The 16,311-nt window shown below is 39.2% G+C and overlaps 1 protein-coding gene across 10 annotated transcripts in view; it reads left to right on the top strand.

The window, feature by feature from the left end:
• The window catches only part of nebl (nebulette), a 118,788-nt gene that overhangs the window by 40,174 nt on the left and 62,303 nt on the right, over positions 1–16,311 (top strand). For 6 of the 10 annotated variants that reach the window (XM_044339126.1, XM_044339124.1, XM_044339129.1 and 3 more), the window contains exons 1-3: positions 8,125–8,542; positions 10,562–10,857; positions 12,393–12,464. In XM_044339126.1, the coding sequence (XP_044195061.1) occupies positions 10,573–10,857; positions 12,393–12,464 (357 nt within the window). In that variant the 5' untranslated portion in view covers positions 8,125–8,542; positions 10,562–10,572. Of the gene's footprint in view, positions 1–967; positions 1,076–2,704; positions 2,810–8,123; positions 8,543–10,561; positions 10,858–12,392; positions 12,465–16,311 lie in introns of those variants that run through there. The other 4 variants (XM_044339133.1, XM_044339132.1, XM_044339123.1 and 1 more) reach the window with 3 other exon arrangements.

Below are 16,311 nucleotides of genomic sequence, written 5' to 3'. Positions count from 1 at the left end.
ACAGAAACTTTAAGTGTCTGAGTCATATTTCTGCAGTTTACAGCCTTATGTAACTGAGTTCTGAGGGGCTAATGGGTTGTTACTGATGACTGATGGACACCAGCGGGACGACATTACGGCTAAACGAGCTGCAGTGTTTCCTCTGAAGGTCGAACCGGACCAGAAGAAGAAACATCCGCCTGTCCAGTCCGCCTTCTCCTCCGTCTCATGTTACACACCGATGATGTGGATCAGGATCAGCTGGAAACCTGGATCATAGAAGTGGACGCGTGGAATAATTCCTTTACTTGATGAATATTTATCTGTTGTGCCATTATGATGCCTGGTTTTTATTTGAGACATATAAACCTGTTTACATGTGTTTCTATTTTAGTCTTAAATGAGCAAAATTATGATTTAAATCATAAATTTAAATCTTTTTAATTAACACATTTTAGCACTGAGGTTCAATAAGCAGCACTAGTTATAATGAACACATAATTACTGCTAATTACACCATAAATACAGACAAGAAAAAGGCTCTGAAATCTTTCCTTTTCATATCACACATATAGCTGTTCAACATGTATGACGGAGTGATTACACTACATTTAAAGATCTTTCTACACTGTGCTGTAATTATTTCAGCTGTGTGGGCTCACTGAGAGGTAAAATCACCCTCAGATACTCATCATCACTGTAATTATTATATAGCGTCTCTGTAATGTGAATGTGCAGCTTTTGTTGCCGTCGTCGAGCTTGTAACGGAGATATCGAGTTAATTAGTTCATCAACTAATTGCTGCTGCGATGGCCGCGCTAGAGAGAAGCTCTTACTTTGATTTGTTGGCACTGAAACCAAAACCTGATCTTTGTGTTTGTAAAACATAGATTTAGATGAGATAAACGTTAGTATTTTAGTAGATATAGATATATAGATATATATAATAGATGAGTTGAGGTTAACTCCTGGTCTCTTCTCTCTGCAGGTGAAGTATAAGAAGGACTTTGAGGAGAGCAAAGGTCGAGGGTTCAGCATCGTGTCCGATACTCCAGAGATGCAAAGACTCAGAAGGACTCAGGAGCAGATCAGTATCGTATGTACACACACACACACACACACACACACACACACACACACACACACACACACACACACACACACACACACAGATGTACACCATGTTCATATTTGTTCTTCATGTGAGTGTGTGTATGTGATGTGAGGAATGAAAGGTGAATGTAAGGGGTGCACTTTGGTCAGTGAGCACAATCACACACACACACACACACACACACACACACACATACAAAACGTCTACATCATCAAACGCTCCTCTGTCGATGACGTCGGCCGTTTGAAGAGGAGTTTCTTCTGAAACCAGTAAGTGTAAGTAAATGTCATTTTTTATGTATTTAATTGAAGAAGTTATTTGTTTCTGAAAGGTGATGAAAGGTTGAACCAGTCAGGCTTTTACAGCAACCAGGAGCATAAAACTGATGTTAACTTGACCTTCAATGCAGAGTTCATGACCTGAGAGGTTTAAACATGTCTAACATACAGTACAGAACTACTGTATACAGACCAGCAGGTTAACATAGAGATTAAACCAGATGTAAATGATTAAAGGTGCCCTCTGGAGTCCTGCTGCAGTTATATTTACATCCAGTGTTACTCACTGTGTTTATCATGAAGTCTAACAGATGAGTTAAATGTTTTTCTTTCCTCATAAAACATTTGTGAAGTTGATTTTCCTGCATTGTTTAAATTCATATTTAGTAGTTTGCAGCGTTTGCTGCTGCGTTGCTGCCGCCTGCAGATCAGTGAACAGTGAAACCATCAGCAGGACTGTTTATCATGTCAGCTAGAGCTGCAACTACCCATTATTTTAATCATTGAGTAATCTGTGGATTATTTTCTAAATTAATCAGTTAATTGTTTGATCTATAAAATGTCAGAAAATGGTGAAAAATGTTGATCAGTGTTTCCCAGAGTTCAAGACGTCTTCATGTGTCTCCTTTTGTCCAAAGAAACCAGAAAATATTCACATTTAAGAAGCTGAAATCAGAGAATCTGGAAATTTCTCAAAACAGTTAATCGATTATCAGAATAGTTGGCAACTAATCAATTCATCTTTGCAGCTCTAGTGTCAGCTGTGTGCACATTTATGCACAAATCAGGGGAACCTGTTCATTAAAAAGCTGCTCTATAACACTACTAGAGGTCAAGAACTTCTTCTTTAAATGAGCAATAATACACAACAATGAGTCCGAACTCAAGTAAATAATAAATGAGACGATGATGATAAAAGTTAGAATGAAATTCATCAACTTACAACTCAATCACCACTTACAGAGAAGAAAGAAGCCTTTGTTTCAAATGTGTCTGTAGTCACTCTGATCCGTGTTTAGTTGTTGTGTTTGTTTCACCAATCAGTTAACTGCATCAGTGTTGTTGCTATGGTTACCTACAATGTAATAAATCCTGAGCACTGATTTACAGTAAACTGTCTGAGGTGACGTTTTATAAGAGTTTAACAGACACCTGCCAGCCAATCAGAGACCAGTGTTTTGAAGTGTTTTATACAGTAGAACAGAAAGTTTGGATGTTTAATAAAGACATAAATGTGTTTCTTTAATCTTTGGATATTTCTGCGGTGTGTGTGTGAGTGAGTGTGTGTGTGTGTGTGTGTGAGTGAGTGTGTGTTTGTTTGTGTGTGAGTGAGTGTGTGTGTGTGTGTGTGTGTGTGTGTGTGTGTGTGTGTTTGAGCCCACAGATGCTTTGAACATGTGACCTGATGACTCAGTGACCCCCAGCAGATGTTTCTAAGGTACTGTGTGTGTTTTAACCTGTTGGTGCAGCTTTTAATCTCACTCTCTCTGTCTTTATAAAAAAAAAAAAAAAACAGTTATTGATTTATTTTTTGTGTGTTTTGAGCAACTACACACGTGCACACGTGGGTGTAAAATCTGAGCTGCACATAAAACATTACAATAAACAATCTACAGTAAATACTGTCAAATGCAATCAGTAGTGCTTTACATATGATGAATATATAGTATGAATGTAAAGAGCAAAACAATTTGAGACCAAGTAACAAAAAATGTAACAATAAAACCAATAAAACATATAAAAATGAAAACAACAACAACAACAACAGTAAATAGATAAGAGTGAATATAGAATACAGTAAAATAATTGATTAAATCAAATAAACTTTCTCACATCAAACTCATCTCCATCGTACCAAATGTTTATCAGTGTCTCTCGTCTCTCTCTTCTCTCTGTCTCTCCATCGTCTCTCCTCTGTTTACCTGAGCGAGTGATCGTGTTATTCCGCTGCGTTAATACGCCACAGATTCTCTTCCTCGTTTGCTCGGCTTTAATTAACACACACACACACACACACACACACACTGTCTCTCTCTCTCTCTCTCACACAAACGGTTTGACATTCAACAGCCCACACATTTTGATTTTATTACTCAGCTCTTTTCAAGGTTGACGTGATGATGAAAGAGGAGGATGGGGGGGGAGGGGGAGAGGAGGGAGAGGAGGGAGAGGAGGGAGAGGAGGGTGGTAGGAGGAAGACATGAAGGAGGTTTCGGCTGAATTGAATGTGAGCTGTCTGTTTATCTGTCAAGTGGCAAAAACGAGAAACCAATGAATCATAACATTCATTGAAAGGGAACATATTCTGTGTTTATATTGATCCATCGGTCCATAATAATCACATGCTCCATATGTTCTAACATCATGTGAATTAATCTACAGTATATGTACAGGTGAAGGATGTTTTTAAGAGCATTATATCTGTAAATACTTAATATAATTGTGTTCTTGGTGCTGGAAGGCAGGAACAAATATTTTGTTTGTGCTGTAAAGTAGTTTTATTATTATGTGCAGTGATGCCATAAAACCATGCTGCTAATATGTGGAGGAATCTGCAAACACCTTCAGGAAGTTTTTGACTGTGTGCAACATGTTTACATCGAGGTAGCAGATAATAACATGTGTTACAGTTGGTAAACATCATCAGGTTGGTAAAGGAGCTTTATGTGACTTCAAAAAACATTTTCATTCAGTGTTTTCTCTGCTTCCTGTAGACTTGTGAGTACACTGAGTTTCATAAAACACATAATAATAATAATAATAACTTTATTTATATAGCACCTTTTAAAAACAGAGTTTTTAAAGTGTTTTGACAGACAAAGCAGAAGCAAAGACATAAGACAGAAAACAATAACAGATCTGACCTTAAAAAGATGGCGGCCGAAGGCAAAGAAAGACAATAAAGAAAGAAAGATGATATAAAGACAACATTACATAAAAGCAAGTCTGTAAAAGAAGTCAGTGATTCTGCAGTCTTATGTGCTCAGGCAGGTCGTTCCAAAGTCGAGGGGTCCTGATGGAAAAAGCTCCTTTAGATTTAATCCTCGACTCTGGACCAGTCAGAAGGACCCACCTGAGGATCTAAGGCTGCGGGCTGGCTCGTAATTAATCATCCTCATAATTAAACAACCTCATAGGTTTATTCTACCTGCACTCCATAACGACTCATAGCAGCGTAATATACTGCTTTCTAAAAGTGTCACAACAACAACAAAACAATAATGATGTTTTTATGATGTGTCAACGCTGCGGTTCAGGTCTGGTTAGAGTTACAGATGATGGTTTGGGTTAAAATGATCACTTGAAACGTGGTTTCTACTTCCTTAAAGTTACACAACCATTGTTGTCATTGACAACCGTTGTCATCACCGCGACAATTGTTGTTACTGTTTTGTTTTTTTCTAAAAAATGTCCTGACTTGCGGTTGTAAACATGACATTTGCAGTTGGAAGCAGGAAGCGTAGTCAGCTGCATAAAGGACCAGTATGAGATAAATAAAGAGTTTATAACTGGAAATCATGCAGAGATATTCCAGTAAAGACCCAGAATATAAATATAGAGGCTGGAAATGTGCAGCTGGAAACAGTTTCCATGATTTATCTCAATCATCTCTTGCCTCTCATACTGTTAGTCTTGCTTGGGGAGTGTTGAAGAATGAGTTTTGTAATTTACATACTCAGCTGTGATTGGGCAGTTTCATCCTGACGTTACAACTAATGAAGTTTATAGATTCATAAACAAGGTTCGGGAACAGAGACCACGGCGAGTACACGTCCCGCTTCCACACACACACCCCATCCGTTCGTCTCCCCTCGTCTCAGTTGCAACCCCTCTCTCTCTTTTCATCAACCGTCCTCTCTCCTCCGTTTTAACACAGGAACGGGGGGGGCTCTATTATCCAGGCGACGGGCTGGAGACACAGCTGCCCCACTCAGAGTCTCAACCTCCCCTCCTCCCCCGTTCCCTCTTACCTCCCCGCCGTCGGCCAGTCGTCGTCCAGTCGACAATACTATACATCCATCATCAACCCTCAACCCTCCATCCCCTAATCCCTTCATCAGGTTCTCCAACCCATCCATCAACACATCAGCTCTCTTTCATTATCTCAATTAAACTATTGAAACGCTCTCTGCGTGGTCTCAGTTAGTGAACGTTCTGTATACTGGCTGGTTTAAGACAAAGTAGATCTTTTCCTGCTGGTTTTTAACTTGCCAGGTCCAGAAAATAAACCATAAACTAACCACCACTAATCCTTCAAAGACTCCTGAATTATCACATTTCAAACTAAACTGTTTTACATTCACATCCTGGCTGAACCCACCAAGAACTGAGTTTGCAACACGCATGAAAACGCTGTCGTGATGTTCACAGTTTCACGCGTGATCTCACCGAGGTTTTATAATGTGGATCTGGATTTTTACCGTAGTGAAGAACAAGTTTCAGTCAAACTAAAGTCCAAAAAGCCTGAAGAGAAGAGAAGTGTGTGTATTTCTGCTGAGTGGTGGCTGGCAGTAAAGCTGGTTCACATCAGGACGAGATCACAGGGATTTCTCTCAGGAAAAGCTTTGTGTTTCAGAATTAATTAACAAGATCTGAGGGAGAGAGAGAAAGAGAGAGAGAGCTCCTGGTCAGCCTGGCAGATTTCTGTTTTTTTTTTTTTTTTTTTTTTTTACCACCTATGAAAACTGTTTTTCCAATTTAGCTTCAAGAAGAGCGATTTTACACAAAGCGGTTATTCTCCGGGGAGCCTGTTTACTGTGACTGTGGGTGAGACAGTGATGACTGCGGGCACGATGGGGCAGCCAGGACTCAACTGGCAGGACTCAGCTGTTATTCAGGCCAGTAAACTGATGATGTGTTTAAAGACCTGATTAATTATTTCTACCATGAATGAGTGTGATTCTGGGTTTTTTATATATATATATATATTCTGTTGGTGTGTTTCTATGCAGATTTGGAAGATTTTTAAAGTTGGCTGAGGTGAAAGTTGTAGAAAATGCAAGTAATACGTCGTTATCAGAGGTTTAAAACAGCTGATCTGACTGTTAACTGCTGCGTTTTTAAGCATTGCTGGTCAGCAGTGTGTCCGCTCGCCAACCTCATGATGTCATTACAGTCATATGACGCTCGTTATCTGTTTATCTGTGTTTAAAGTGGCGCTAATCAATGATTTTATATTTAAAGAGCACTCCTATAACATTATCAGAATCATGATGGACAGAGCAGGACCAGAGATATCTTTTGCTATTTTTATTCCATGCATGTGTGTGATTGTTGTGCATCATAATAATAATAATAACAGCTTTATAATAATAATAATTATAGCTTTGTATTTCGTATGGTGTGTTCTGTGTTTGTTTGTTGTTGTGCTGTTGTATTTTTTTTTGTCTGGGGCTACAGATGCAAAATTAGCTTCAAGCTAACTCTGCTGCAGTGCACCTTTAATGTTTCAAACTGCACACTGTCCCATTCAATCAATCAATCAATCAATCAATGCACATCTAATCACAGCAAACTGCTAGTTCTTGTTATTAGGAAAAATAAATGTGATATTGATGCTGATTGGCTGTAAGTGTGGTGACATACTGGTCGTCCTACACTAGCAAATCAGCTGCTTTATGACTTTATGTCCAAACCAACAATAAATTCCTTTCTATAGACAACAGTTTGTAATCTATATATATAACTGATTATCAGTTATAAATGTTTGACATCTTCCTCAGAGACTTACTGTAATTAACCAGAAAAAAGGACAAAACACAGACAGTTAAACAAAAGTCTTAAAGTCTTTGCATGTTCATACATTTAGTGTAAATATTGTATAGGTGCATGTACAGGTGAAGCAGTTTAACTGGTGATAAATGAATCTTTTGTTGTTGTGTTGGGCTGTGATTTGTCAGTGTCGTCGCCGTGTAGCAGCAGATGGTCGTTTGGCTCTTAAACAGTCAGATCTGCTCCGGTCGCTCGCTATCAGGTCGATGTCCTGTTTATCTCCACCGCCATCTGACACCGATCACGCTGCCAGACTACCCGCTGCTCCTCGGTTTGATGTTGGCAAATTATGTATCCATACAGTGATGAAATTCAGCAGCGAAATTATTGATCACATTTGTTTTTTATTCTTTCTTTTAAATAAGGCAAAATAAGTGAATCTTTACAACAATGTCACTTGTTCATGAGGATTTGATCGTTAGCATAATTGACGCCCCTAAAATATCCATATAAGGTATTTTTCATTCATAAAAATGTTCCCAAAGAGTGACAAGAAGAATTTTTTGGTTGCTGCTGTTAGAAACCAGCAGACACATGTATCAGTGTCAGTTGTCGTATTATAGGAACTGAAACTATTGGAAGATATGAATCCATCAGAGCAAACAGAGCATCTGAGTGGTTGTGTTCATTCCTGCATTATTTTGCAACAGTCCTCTGGGCTGCAGTGGAGAAAATTAGTGTTTTTTAATGGAAATTAACTAATTAATGTTCATCTATATCACTAGTAGGACTTGTATTAGTGTGTGTGTGTGTTTTTAAGGTAAATTCCTTCCAGCATACGACACTCACTGACCTCCTTAAAACCTACACACACTTAAACACACATAAACAACAGTGACACATTCATACAGTATGTGCCCTCACACACACACACACACACAAACACACACTGTACCCAACACTGGCACTGTGATTAAAATGAAGGGCACAGTGGTGATAAGGTCTTGAGTAGAGGGCTAAATGTGGAAGTTAAAAGTGATAAGAAGTCCCCAATGACCCGATACTCACCCGACAGTCGGCCGTCACACGAGACAGTCCGTCGGAGTCTCGATGAGGCAGTTGAGGTGAAACAAGAGGCTGAAAAAAAGGACTTTGAGAGACAAAAAGCACAACGTTGAGAAAGCTGTGAAGATACTTAGAGGAAGAGCAAGATATCAGAGAAGCTGAACGAGTGTCCGAGACATTCAGAGGCAGGAAGGGTGACCACGACGACGAAGACGTCTTGAAGAAGCTGAGTGAGAACCAACAGTGATTAACAAATCAGAGAAGGCCAACAAGTAGCTGATAGTCAGAAGCAGTGAGCCAGAAAAACGGCAACTAAAATCTTCCTAAACTGAAAGACACAGAGGAAGCCAGAAGGAAGATCAGGACATTGAGAGACGATCATAAATCGGACAAGGTGAGTGTAAACCGGACGCTGAGGAAGAGTCCGGGCCTTAGACGAAGCTTTGGGGAAGGTTGGTAAAAGCTGAGAAATCCGAATACAACACAACTTCTAAGGATGACTGCTGACAGGGTGACAGGGACGTTGAGGCACAGGCATTGAGCAGTCTGACATATTAACAGGGACTTTAAATAAGGATGACCTTGACATGTAGCGTTACATGGTGACTATGACTTAGAGGAAGCAGCTAGCGGCTAAACGTGTGTCTACAACAATAAGGACGAACATAACATGAAAGACTGACAGGAGAACTGATCAGTCAGTTGCAGTTTTAGTAATTATTTTTCCATTTTCATTGACTTTGATATGGTTTATTTCTCTAATATGGCAGTAAACACCACACATGTTCCCACCTATAACTGCTTTAACCACTTTAATTTCTAACTTTGAGAATTTGGACCAGTTTGACCTTCAATGCAAACCTATTGGATATCTTGCCATCACTTAAATTTATATAAGATGGCTTAAAATGTTTGAATAAAGCAAAGTGTACTGCAGAAGAGTTACTTAACTTAACCACTCTGACCAGTATGTATTTTACTGTGATACCAACATGGCGCCTGTCACTGTTATATCCTGAGCATAGACACTTAAAGAGGCCATGTGGAGTTGTCCTGAATGCATTTCCTTCCTCTTAAAGCTGATTTTTTAAATATTTTAAATCCTGCACTGTTTCCTTCCATGTTTACTAGCTGGTCTTCTTCACTGCCTTTATTGGCTCATTGCTGTGTTTTATGATGTATTACAGCCACTTGTAGATCATTAGAATAATGTGAAACCATTGGCACCTGTGTGGATGCATACGCGTCCTCGTGCACGAGACAAACAAAATAACTGCTCCGTAGCACTACTAGAGGTTAGAAAACTCCACAGGACACCTTGTCACTGTTGTACCTTTACCTACTGACGTGTCCTCCACACAACAGAAGGAACTAACTACAGATGTATTACAGGAAGTGGATACTAGACTTAACCCTCCTGTTGTCCTCGGGTCAAATTTGACCCATTTTCAAATGTTTTTTATATCAGAAATATAGATGGATGGTTCCATACATACCACACACTTTGCAAGGAAAAGTAACGATCACTAATTTCATTGAATTTTGGGTGTTTTATTAAAATTTATAGCATCTGTGGACTCCTGAGTCAATTTTGACTCGGGTCAAAATTGACCCGGAAGGACAAAAGTCCACAGATGCTATAAATTTTGATAAAACACCTAAAATGCATGCATGGTCAACGGGAAGACAACAGGAGGGTTAAAGATGGCGCCTATCAAAATCAATTAAAATTGATCGCCTGGCACATGAGCCAAAACAGTTTTCTAGCTTCCGGGTTATCTTCCGCGTTTCAGTGCTCATCCCGTAGACTTTAAATGGTGATGACATCACAAACATTAAAACTGTGACTCTCCCTTAAAGGCGGCGGTTTAACCTGTAACATTTCATTTGTCTGGCAGACGCTTGTCTCTCTTTGACGTCTTTGTTGACCTTTTTAACTTGACGATAGGTCATACAGTGTTTGTGCCTTTAATGGCTGCCAAAGCTCCCGAGCCTTTCCATCAGCGATACTAAGAACCTGTCAGCGGCTGCTTACAGCTGGTTAGTGTTTCCTTCCCCGTCGACCTCCCGCTGCTGCTGCATCTTTTAAATAAAGGACAGTTTTACTCCCTTTTCTTCCACCGGGTCGTATTTCTTGTGTAAAACCTACATTTCTCTTTAACTTTTATGTGAAAATAAACCTTTAAGCAGCTCAGATTATATATAATCTTTTAAATTCAAACTCATTTATATTTTTATAGACTTTTATATAATAACATCTGTTGTTGTTGTTTTCTTTTTAATGATGCTGGTCTTGCTTTTATGTTCTTTCTTTCCTCGTTTTTATTGCCTTTGCAGTCGAGTTTGAGTTTTTAAACGTGATGTAACATAAATAAGAATAACAGTTATGAATGAACATTAACTTTGTCCTCAGAGGTGACCGACATGGAGGAAGAGGAGGCCTCGGCTGCTCTGGTGTTGAATGGAGAGATGACAGAGGTTATGAAGGGCGAGACAGTGGTAACCACGACGACGACGACGACTCTCACCTCTATCGTTGAAACAAATGGAGAAGAAGAGAAGGAGAGTGTTGAAACAACAGGAGAGATGGAGGAGGAAGAGGAGGAGGAGGAAGGAAGTGAAGCAGAGACGGAGAGAGGAGAGGAAGAGGATGAAGAGGAAGTGGTGGAGGGTAAAGGAAAGAACCTGTTGGGACAATGGGAATCAGAGGTGAGAACTTTAAACATTTAATACAAGCAAAGTTTAATTTATTTCAAAATACAAGAAAATTGTGTTGTGAGATTCATAAATCAGCAAATACTCAAACTTCAGCATCTTAATTTAAGTGTTTAATGTTGCAGCGATGTATTTATTCATGTAAGGAGCCAGTTAATTAATTAATTTATCTTCTAGATTAGACAGGATTTTCTTTAAAATCTGACAGTAACGTCTCTGTTTCAGCTGTTTTGGCCACTTGTCTAAAAACAACGTCGACTTTAACTCGTTTCAGTCATCAGTCAAAACAACATGAATATGTTTGACAAGAAATTCTTATCACAAGGTCCACTTACTTGATATTTCCAGAGCTTTCAGTCATGAAAGCAGTGATGATATGAGAACGGACGTTGGGTCATGTCTGGCGTTCTGTCTCCTGGATTCATTCAGACGTTTGCACCAGAAACAAACCACATCAACTGTCTGTGAACACTGGACCAAAACCAGTCAGGTGTATTGACTGGGAATGGGTCAAAGGTCATCAACCAGGAGTCAGTAACTGGTCAAAGAAAGGAGGCGGACTTTCACATCTGACGCCAGATACCGTTTTTGAAAAGACTTAATTTCGGAAACATCAAACAAGATGAGAGATTATTATCAAACTGCTGTTTATAAGATGAAGAATGAACTTTAAATCTGGTTTGATATCATCTGTATTTGACATGAAACGTTTCTTCTGAAGTACTAAGAATAATAGTAGACGATCTATCAGCAGGGCGACACAGTTTTCTAATCTAATTTTAAAGTTGACATTTTTCCAGCAGTGAACTCTGAGCTTTTAAAAGGTTTTTTTTTTCTTTCTATTTAATAATTTCCCCGTTGAATACACCAGTAATGTTCCCAAACTGCAGCTAAGTCCTGTGTACTGCTAAACATCTTTGAGGATTTTGCTTTTTTTCTTTGATGAAGTCTGCTGAGAGGCAGATTTTGTTGCTCTGCAGAGAAACCCCCCCCCCCCCCCCCCCCCCCCCCCCACTCCTCCCACCCGCCTCGCAGCTCTGACTGTAAGTCTTTGTATTGACCTTAGCGTGGGGCATCGCCTGGCACCGCAGGTTTTTATAAGAGCTTAGAGAGGATTAGTGAAACCACAAATGAAAATGTGCCATTATTAGCCTTTGATAGTGGGGTTTTTTTTTTTAGGGCTGAATCCGGCCTGTTAAGAGCAGGCGAAGGATTAATGGTGCATGAATTAGGAAGGTTGACTCACAGGTCTCTCTGTTACTGTAACTGGGCTCAGATGGATGAATCAGTTTGCTGATATTGTCCTTTAATTACCAATATTAGGTAACATTAATATTAATTCTGGGGTAAAATATGGAGTTTTAGCATCTCATGTTTGTCTAAAGGCCATTTAACGCTGACAAATCCTTTGAAGAAACACTGAATACTTGTCTTTTTGGCATGAAAATGATTAAAAGTAAAAATAAATGAGTTTAAGTGACTTAATAATAGTGTCGGTGTTGGTAACTTGTGCATCTGTGTGTTTTCAGGCCGCCTCTGACGCGAAGCCTCCGCTACCAGACCCAACATTCAACAGGAGATGCAGCTTGATCGTCAGTGAGGTAAGTTTCATTCAGTGTCAGATCAGTTTATTATTTTATTTGGTTACAACAAACTCTGCTGTGTTTCACTGCTTAGTTTGGTTTGTTAGTTCTGGTGTGAAACTGTTAATAAACTGAACTAAACAACCAGATCGAGCCTTAAAAAAGCAGGATCGTGATCATCTAACAGGCAAATTCTGGTGCTGTTTGTTTGTGGTCTGGAAGAAAAAAATGGAACAAACACGAGATTTTATGATATTAAATATGGAAATTTTAGCATGAATTCAAAAGTAAAACTGCTTTCAAATCCATCTTCTGGCTGTCAGTGAACCAATCAATCAATCAATCAATGAGTGTGAAAGTGAAAAGGAGTTAAAACAGGTGTGATGTGTTTGTGTCCTGATCTGTTTATTTTAGACATTCCTCATTAAAAAGTGAGTAATTTTCCCCCCAACAGGCTATTTTGATAAAAGATGCGTCTTCATCGTCATCTTTCTACCTGATCGTTATTATTATTCATAAAATAAAACTGAGTTGCAGTCTCGACTAATAACGCACATAAACGCAGGTTTACATCAACCATAAACTTTAAACTTCCCAGAACTTATATTCATATATCACTAAAATGCAACAGCAAATATGTTCTGAAGAAAAATGCAATACCAAAGTACATTTTCTGTCAATTTTATGAGAAATTGTAAGTAGTCTCTAAAATCAAATGAAGTAATTTAATGTGTCTCCACCAAAATTTTTCATCCTTGCTATAAAATATAGACTAGTAGTGACAACAGCAACATTAAACTCTTTATGGATATGTTTAGACTCTGGCAGCACTCGGTTAAGGTCGGAGGAAGATGGTTTAATACAGAACAAAAAGTCTGCAGTGACTTGAAGTATGAGACACAACATGTTAATTAACATTTAACTGAAACCAAAGTGTTTTTATTACCTGAACAGGACGTGAACTTCAGTCTCTGGTGTCGTTGTTCTGTATTTTGTTCTCCCATCATCCGACCTGACCACCTACAGAAACTGTGATTACATTTGTCAGCACGACATCATAAGGAAAAATAATGTTGTATTATATTAATGTCATTAATGGAGACAGAGTTTCATTCACATAAAGAGCAAAAAAAAAAGCTGCATGACTTGTACAATATTTACCTGTTAAATGTAACGGAGTAGAAACTCAAATAAAGTACAAACACCTAAAACTGTTATTCAGTAAATCAACAGTCCACCAGTACAGTTTACTGGTGTCATTTTGTTTGGAGTAACACAGTCAACACAACCAATCAGGGGTTATTTTGACATTAGCGTGAACTCAGGAACAGTGACTCATATCTGCTGCAGTTTGCATCTGCTTGATTTTAAACTCATGAATAAAAATGTTTGTGGATGTCCTCTTCCTCCTCCTCCTCCTCCTCCTCCTCCTCTTCACATATGAACTGAGTCATCGTCGTCCCATTCAACACAGAGAATAAAAACACCTTCTGACTTCAGCAGCAGCAGCAGCAGCAGCAGCAGCAGTTTTAAGCAGTGAAATGAATGAATGAGGGGTGAAGGTTGTTGTAGGATGTGGGAGGGTGAAGATATCGATTCCCTGGTGTGAGTCAAACTTGGCAGCTCGGCTGTTTTTGCGACGGCAGAATGACTCATCATCAGCTACGGCGGAAGCGAGTCAACTCGCTTTTTTTTTAAAAAAAAAAAACATCTTCACTTCTTCCTCCAGCTGCTGTCGCTCTGCAGTCTGCCCTCGAACATCTCTATTAATCATCACGCCGCAGGAAGAAGATTCAATGTGGCGTCACTTTCAGACGTTTAACACGTCAGACTTTGGTTTCATTCTCTTCTATAATCAGACTCTAAATTTGCTTCAGTTTTGGAGGCAATCAATCAATCAATCAATCAATGACTCGGTGACAGTAGGTGGGATGAAACACTCTTCCTCTTCTTTTGTTGTTTCTCTTTTAATGTGTCACTCGCCACAATCTTTAAACCCGGATCCACCAATCAGAGAGACGTTGCTGTTACCATGGAGACGATAACCTCTTCAAAGTTGTGCTCATGGCAGCCTGAACGGCCGTGAAACCGGCTACAGTACACGGACAAGAAATGGCACAACATGACAAGAGCTCCTCCCTGACGGTCACATGATCGCTGGTTAGCAGCCAGTGAACCAGTATTTGGTACCATTAAGCACCTTTTTTGTTTCTGGCCCAGTTCGGCTTCCTCTCACAGATTGCGGCCGGCGAGCTTGTCATCTGTGGATTAATTCCGTTTTTTTTCTCCTGGGTCTCTCCACGAAAATCTGCCCGTCTGTTGTTAAACCCAAAATCTCCTCCCAGACTCCAGCAAACACTCCAGAAACTTTTGGCAAACGTTTAGTTCAGTCCGTCAGCACTGCGGCGGCGTCGCTGATGCTGCTGCTGCTGCTGCTCGTCCGTCCTTTAAGTACTGACCTTTAGGAAACAGTCGCTGAGCCAACACACGTTCATGAGGATTCATTTTTCTTTGTTTACCAGGAAAAAATCTGTTAATTTGCAAATACAAATTCCAACAATCATCCTGATACTGAGCAAACAGACTCATACTGAAGGTCTTTACAGGAGTTCATTTGTTGAGTCAGTCTCATAAATTCCCAGTAAATAAGAGCCAACTGTAGCTCAGATGGTGGAATAGATACCCTACTGGGATTAGAGGAAGCATATACAGCTCTTCCTTCAATCTTGATAAATTCCCACTGATGTGAACGTTCCTTCTCGGTTTGACAAAACTGATACGATGTAAAGCAAATCTGTTGTTTTGTTCACTTCAAAGGATTCACCAACATTTAATGTTTAAATGACCAAAGAACCAGACAGATTCAAACAGTTTGAAGAACAAAAAAGCTGCACACAAAGGCAGCGTTACAATCAATTAAATGTTTTAAACCAGTCCAGTTTAATAAAGAAAGAAAACTTATTATAATTCTAACTTTCCCACTGCAGATTATGACTTTGACTTGCTTATAAAAACCTGTACAGTAAACTGAATATTTGAAATTGTTACCAAAATATCTGCTTTAGTTACAGAAACTAAGACACAGTCTGCCTTCATGCTGAGAGATTATTGTCTCCTTCTATTCAATCATAATTGTTCACAGGAGTTTCAACTCTGAGCCTGATGAGAACAGAAAAACTGTGAACAATCAAATATTTGATGGTATTCATACTGCATGCTGCACTCAGGTCTGATTGGAGGGATTTTTAGTCATTGTTCACTGAAAGGAGCCAATCAGGAGAAAGTCCAGCAGTGATGCAGTTATTGTCACCTGTTTATACTGAAACTGGCAGCAGTTGAATAATAGAAGAGACATGTGAGCAGAGCTGTGAGAGGCTTCATGTTGAGACTTTAAAGTGATGGAAAAAAACGTATTTAATGCGGTATGTTTTAATTCAAACACTCATAACTGTATATGCATATAAACAGAGGCATTTGGATTCATTTTAAAGCAGTTTTTAGTACATTCTGGGGTTTTTTTTGTAACTTTTTCATTAAAAAAGTACACTGTGTGAAGCTCAGCATCACATCTTTCATGTCCTGCTGCTGAGTCAAAAACATTGTAAACTTTCTGTTTCTTAAAAACATCAACACTTAAAAATATCTTTTTTATATTACAGAAACAGCACCAATCTGGGCTCGAAGCGTTGTTGTCCTCTTTGTACTCTTTGAAATAAAGAAGAATATTTTTAAGGGAGTATTTCAGTGTTGTGAGTCTTTGAGAAACTGGATGCTCCAAGTAACAAAACTGATATCTGTGTAGTATATACACTCTGTCAGGACGGTCTAACCCTCCTCTGTGAGCTGAACAGTTAGCATAACGTCC

Source organism: Thunnus albacares, chromosome 21 (genome assembly GCF_914725855.1).
Source record: "Thunnus albacares chromosome 21, fThuAlb1.1, whole genome shotgun sequence".
Lineage (NCBI taxonomy): Eukaryota > Metazoa > Chordata > Actinopteri > Scombriformes > Scombridae > Thunnus > Thunnus albacares.
This window is presented reverse-complemented; position numbering and strand designations above follow the sequence as displayed.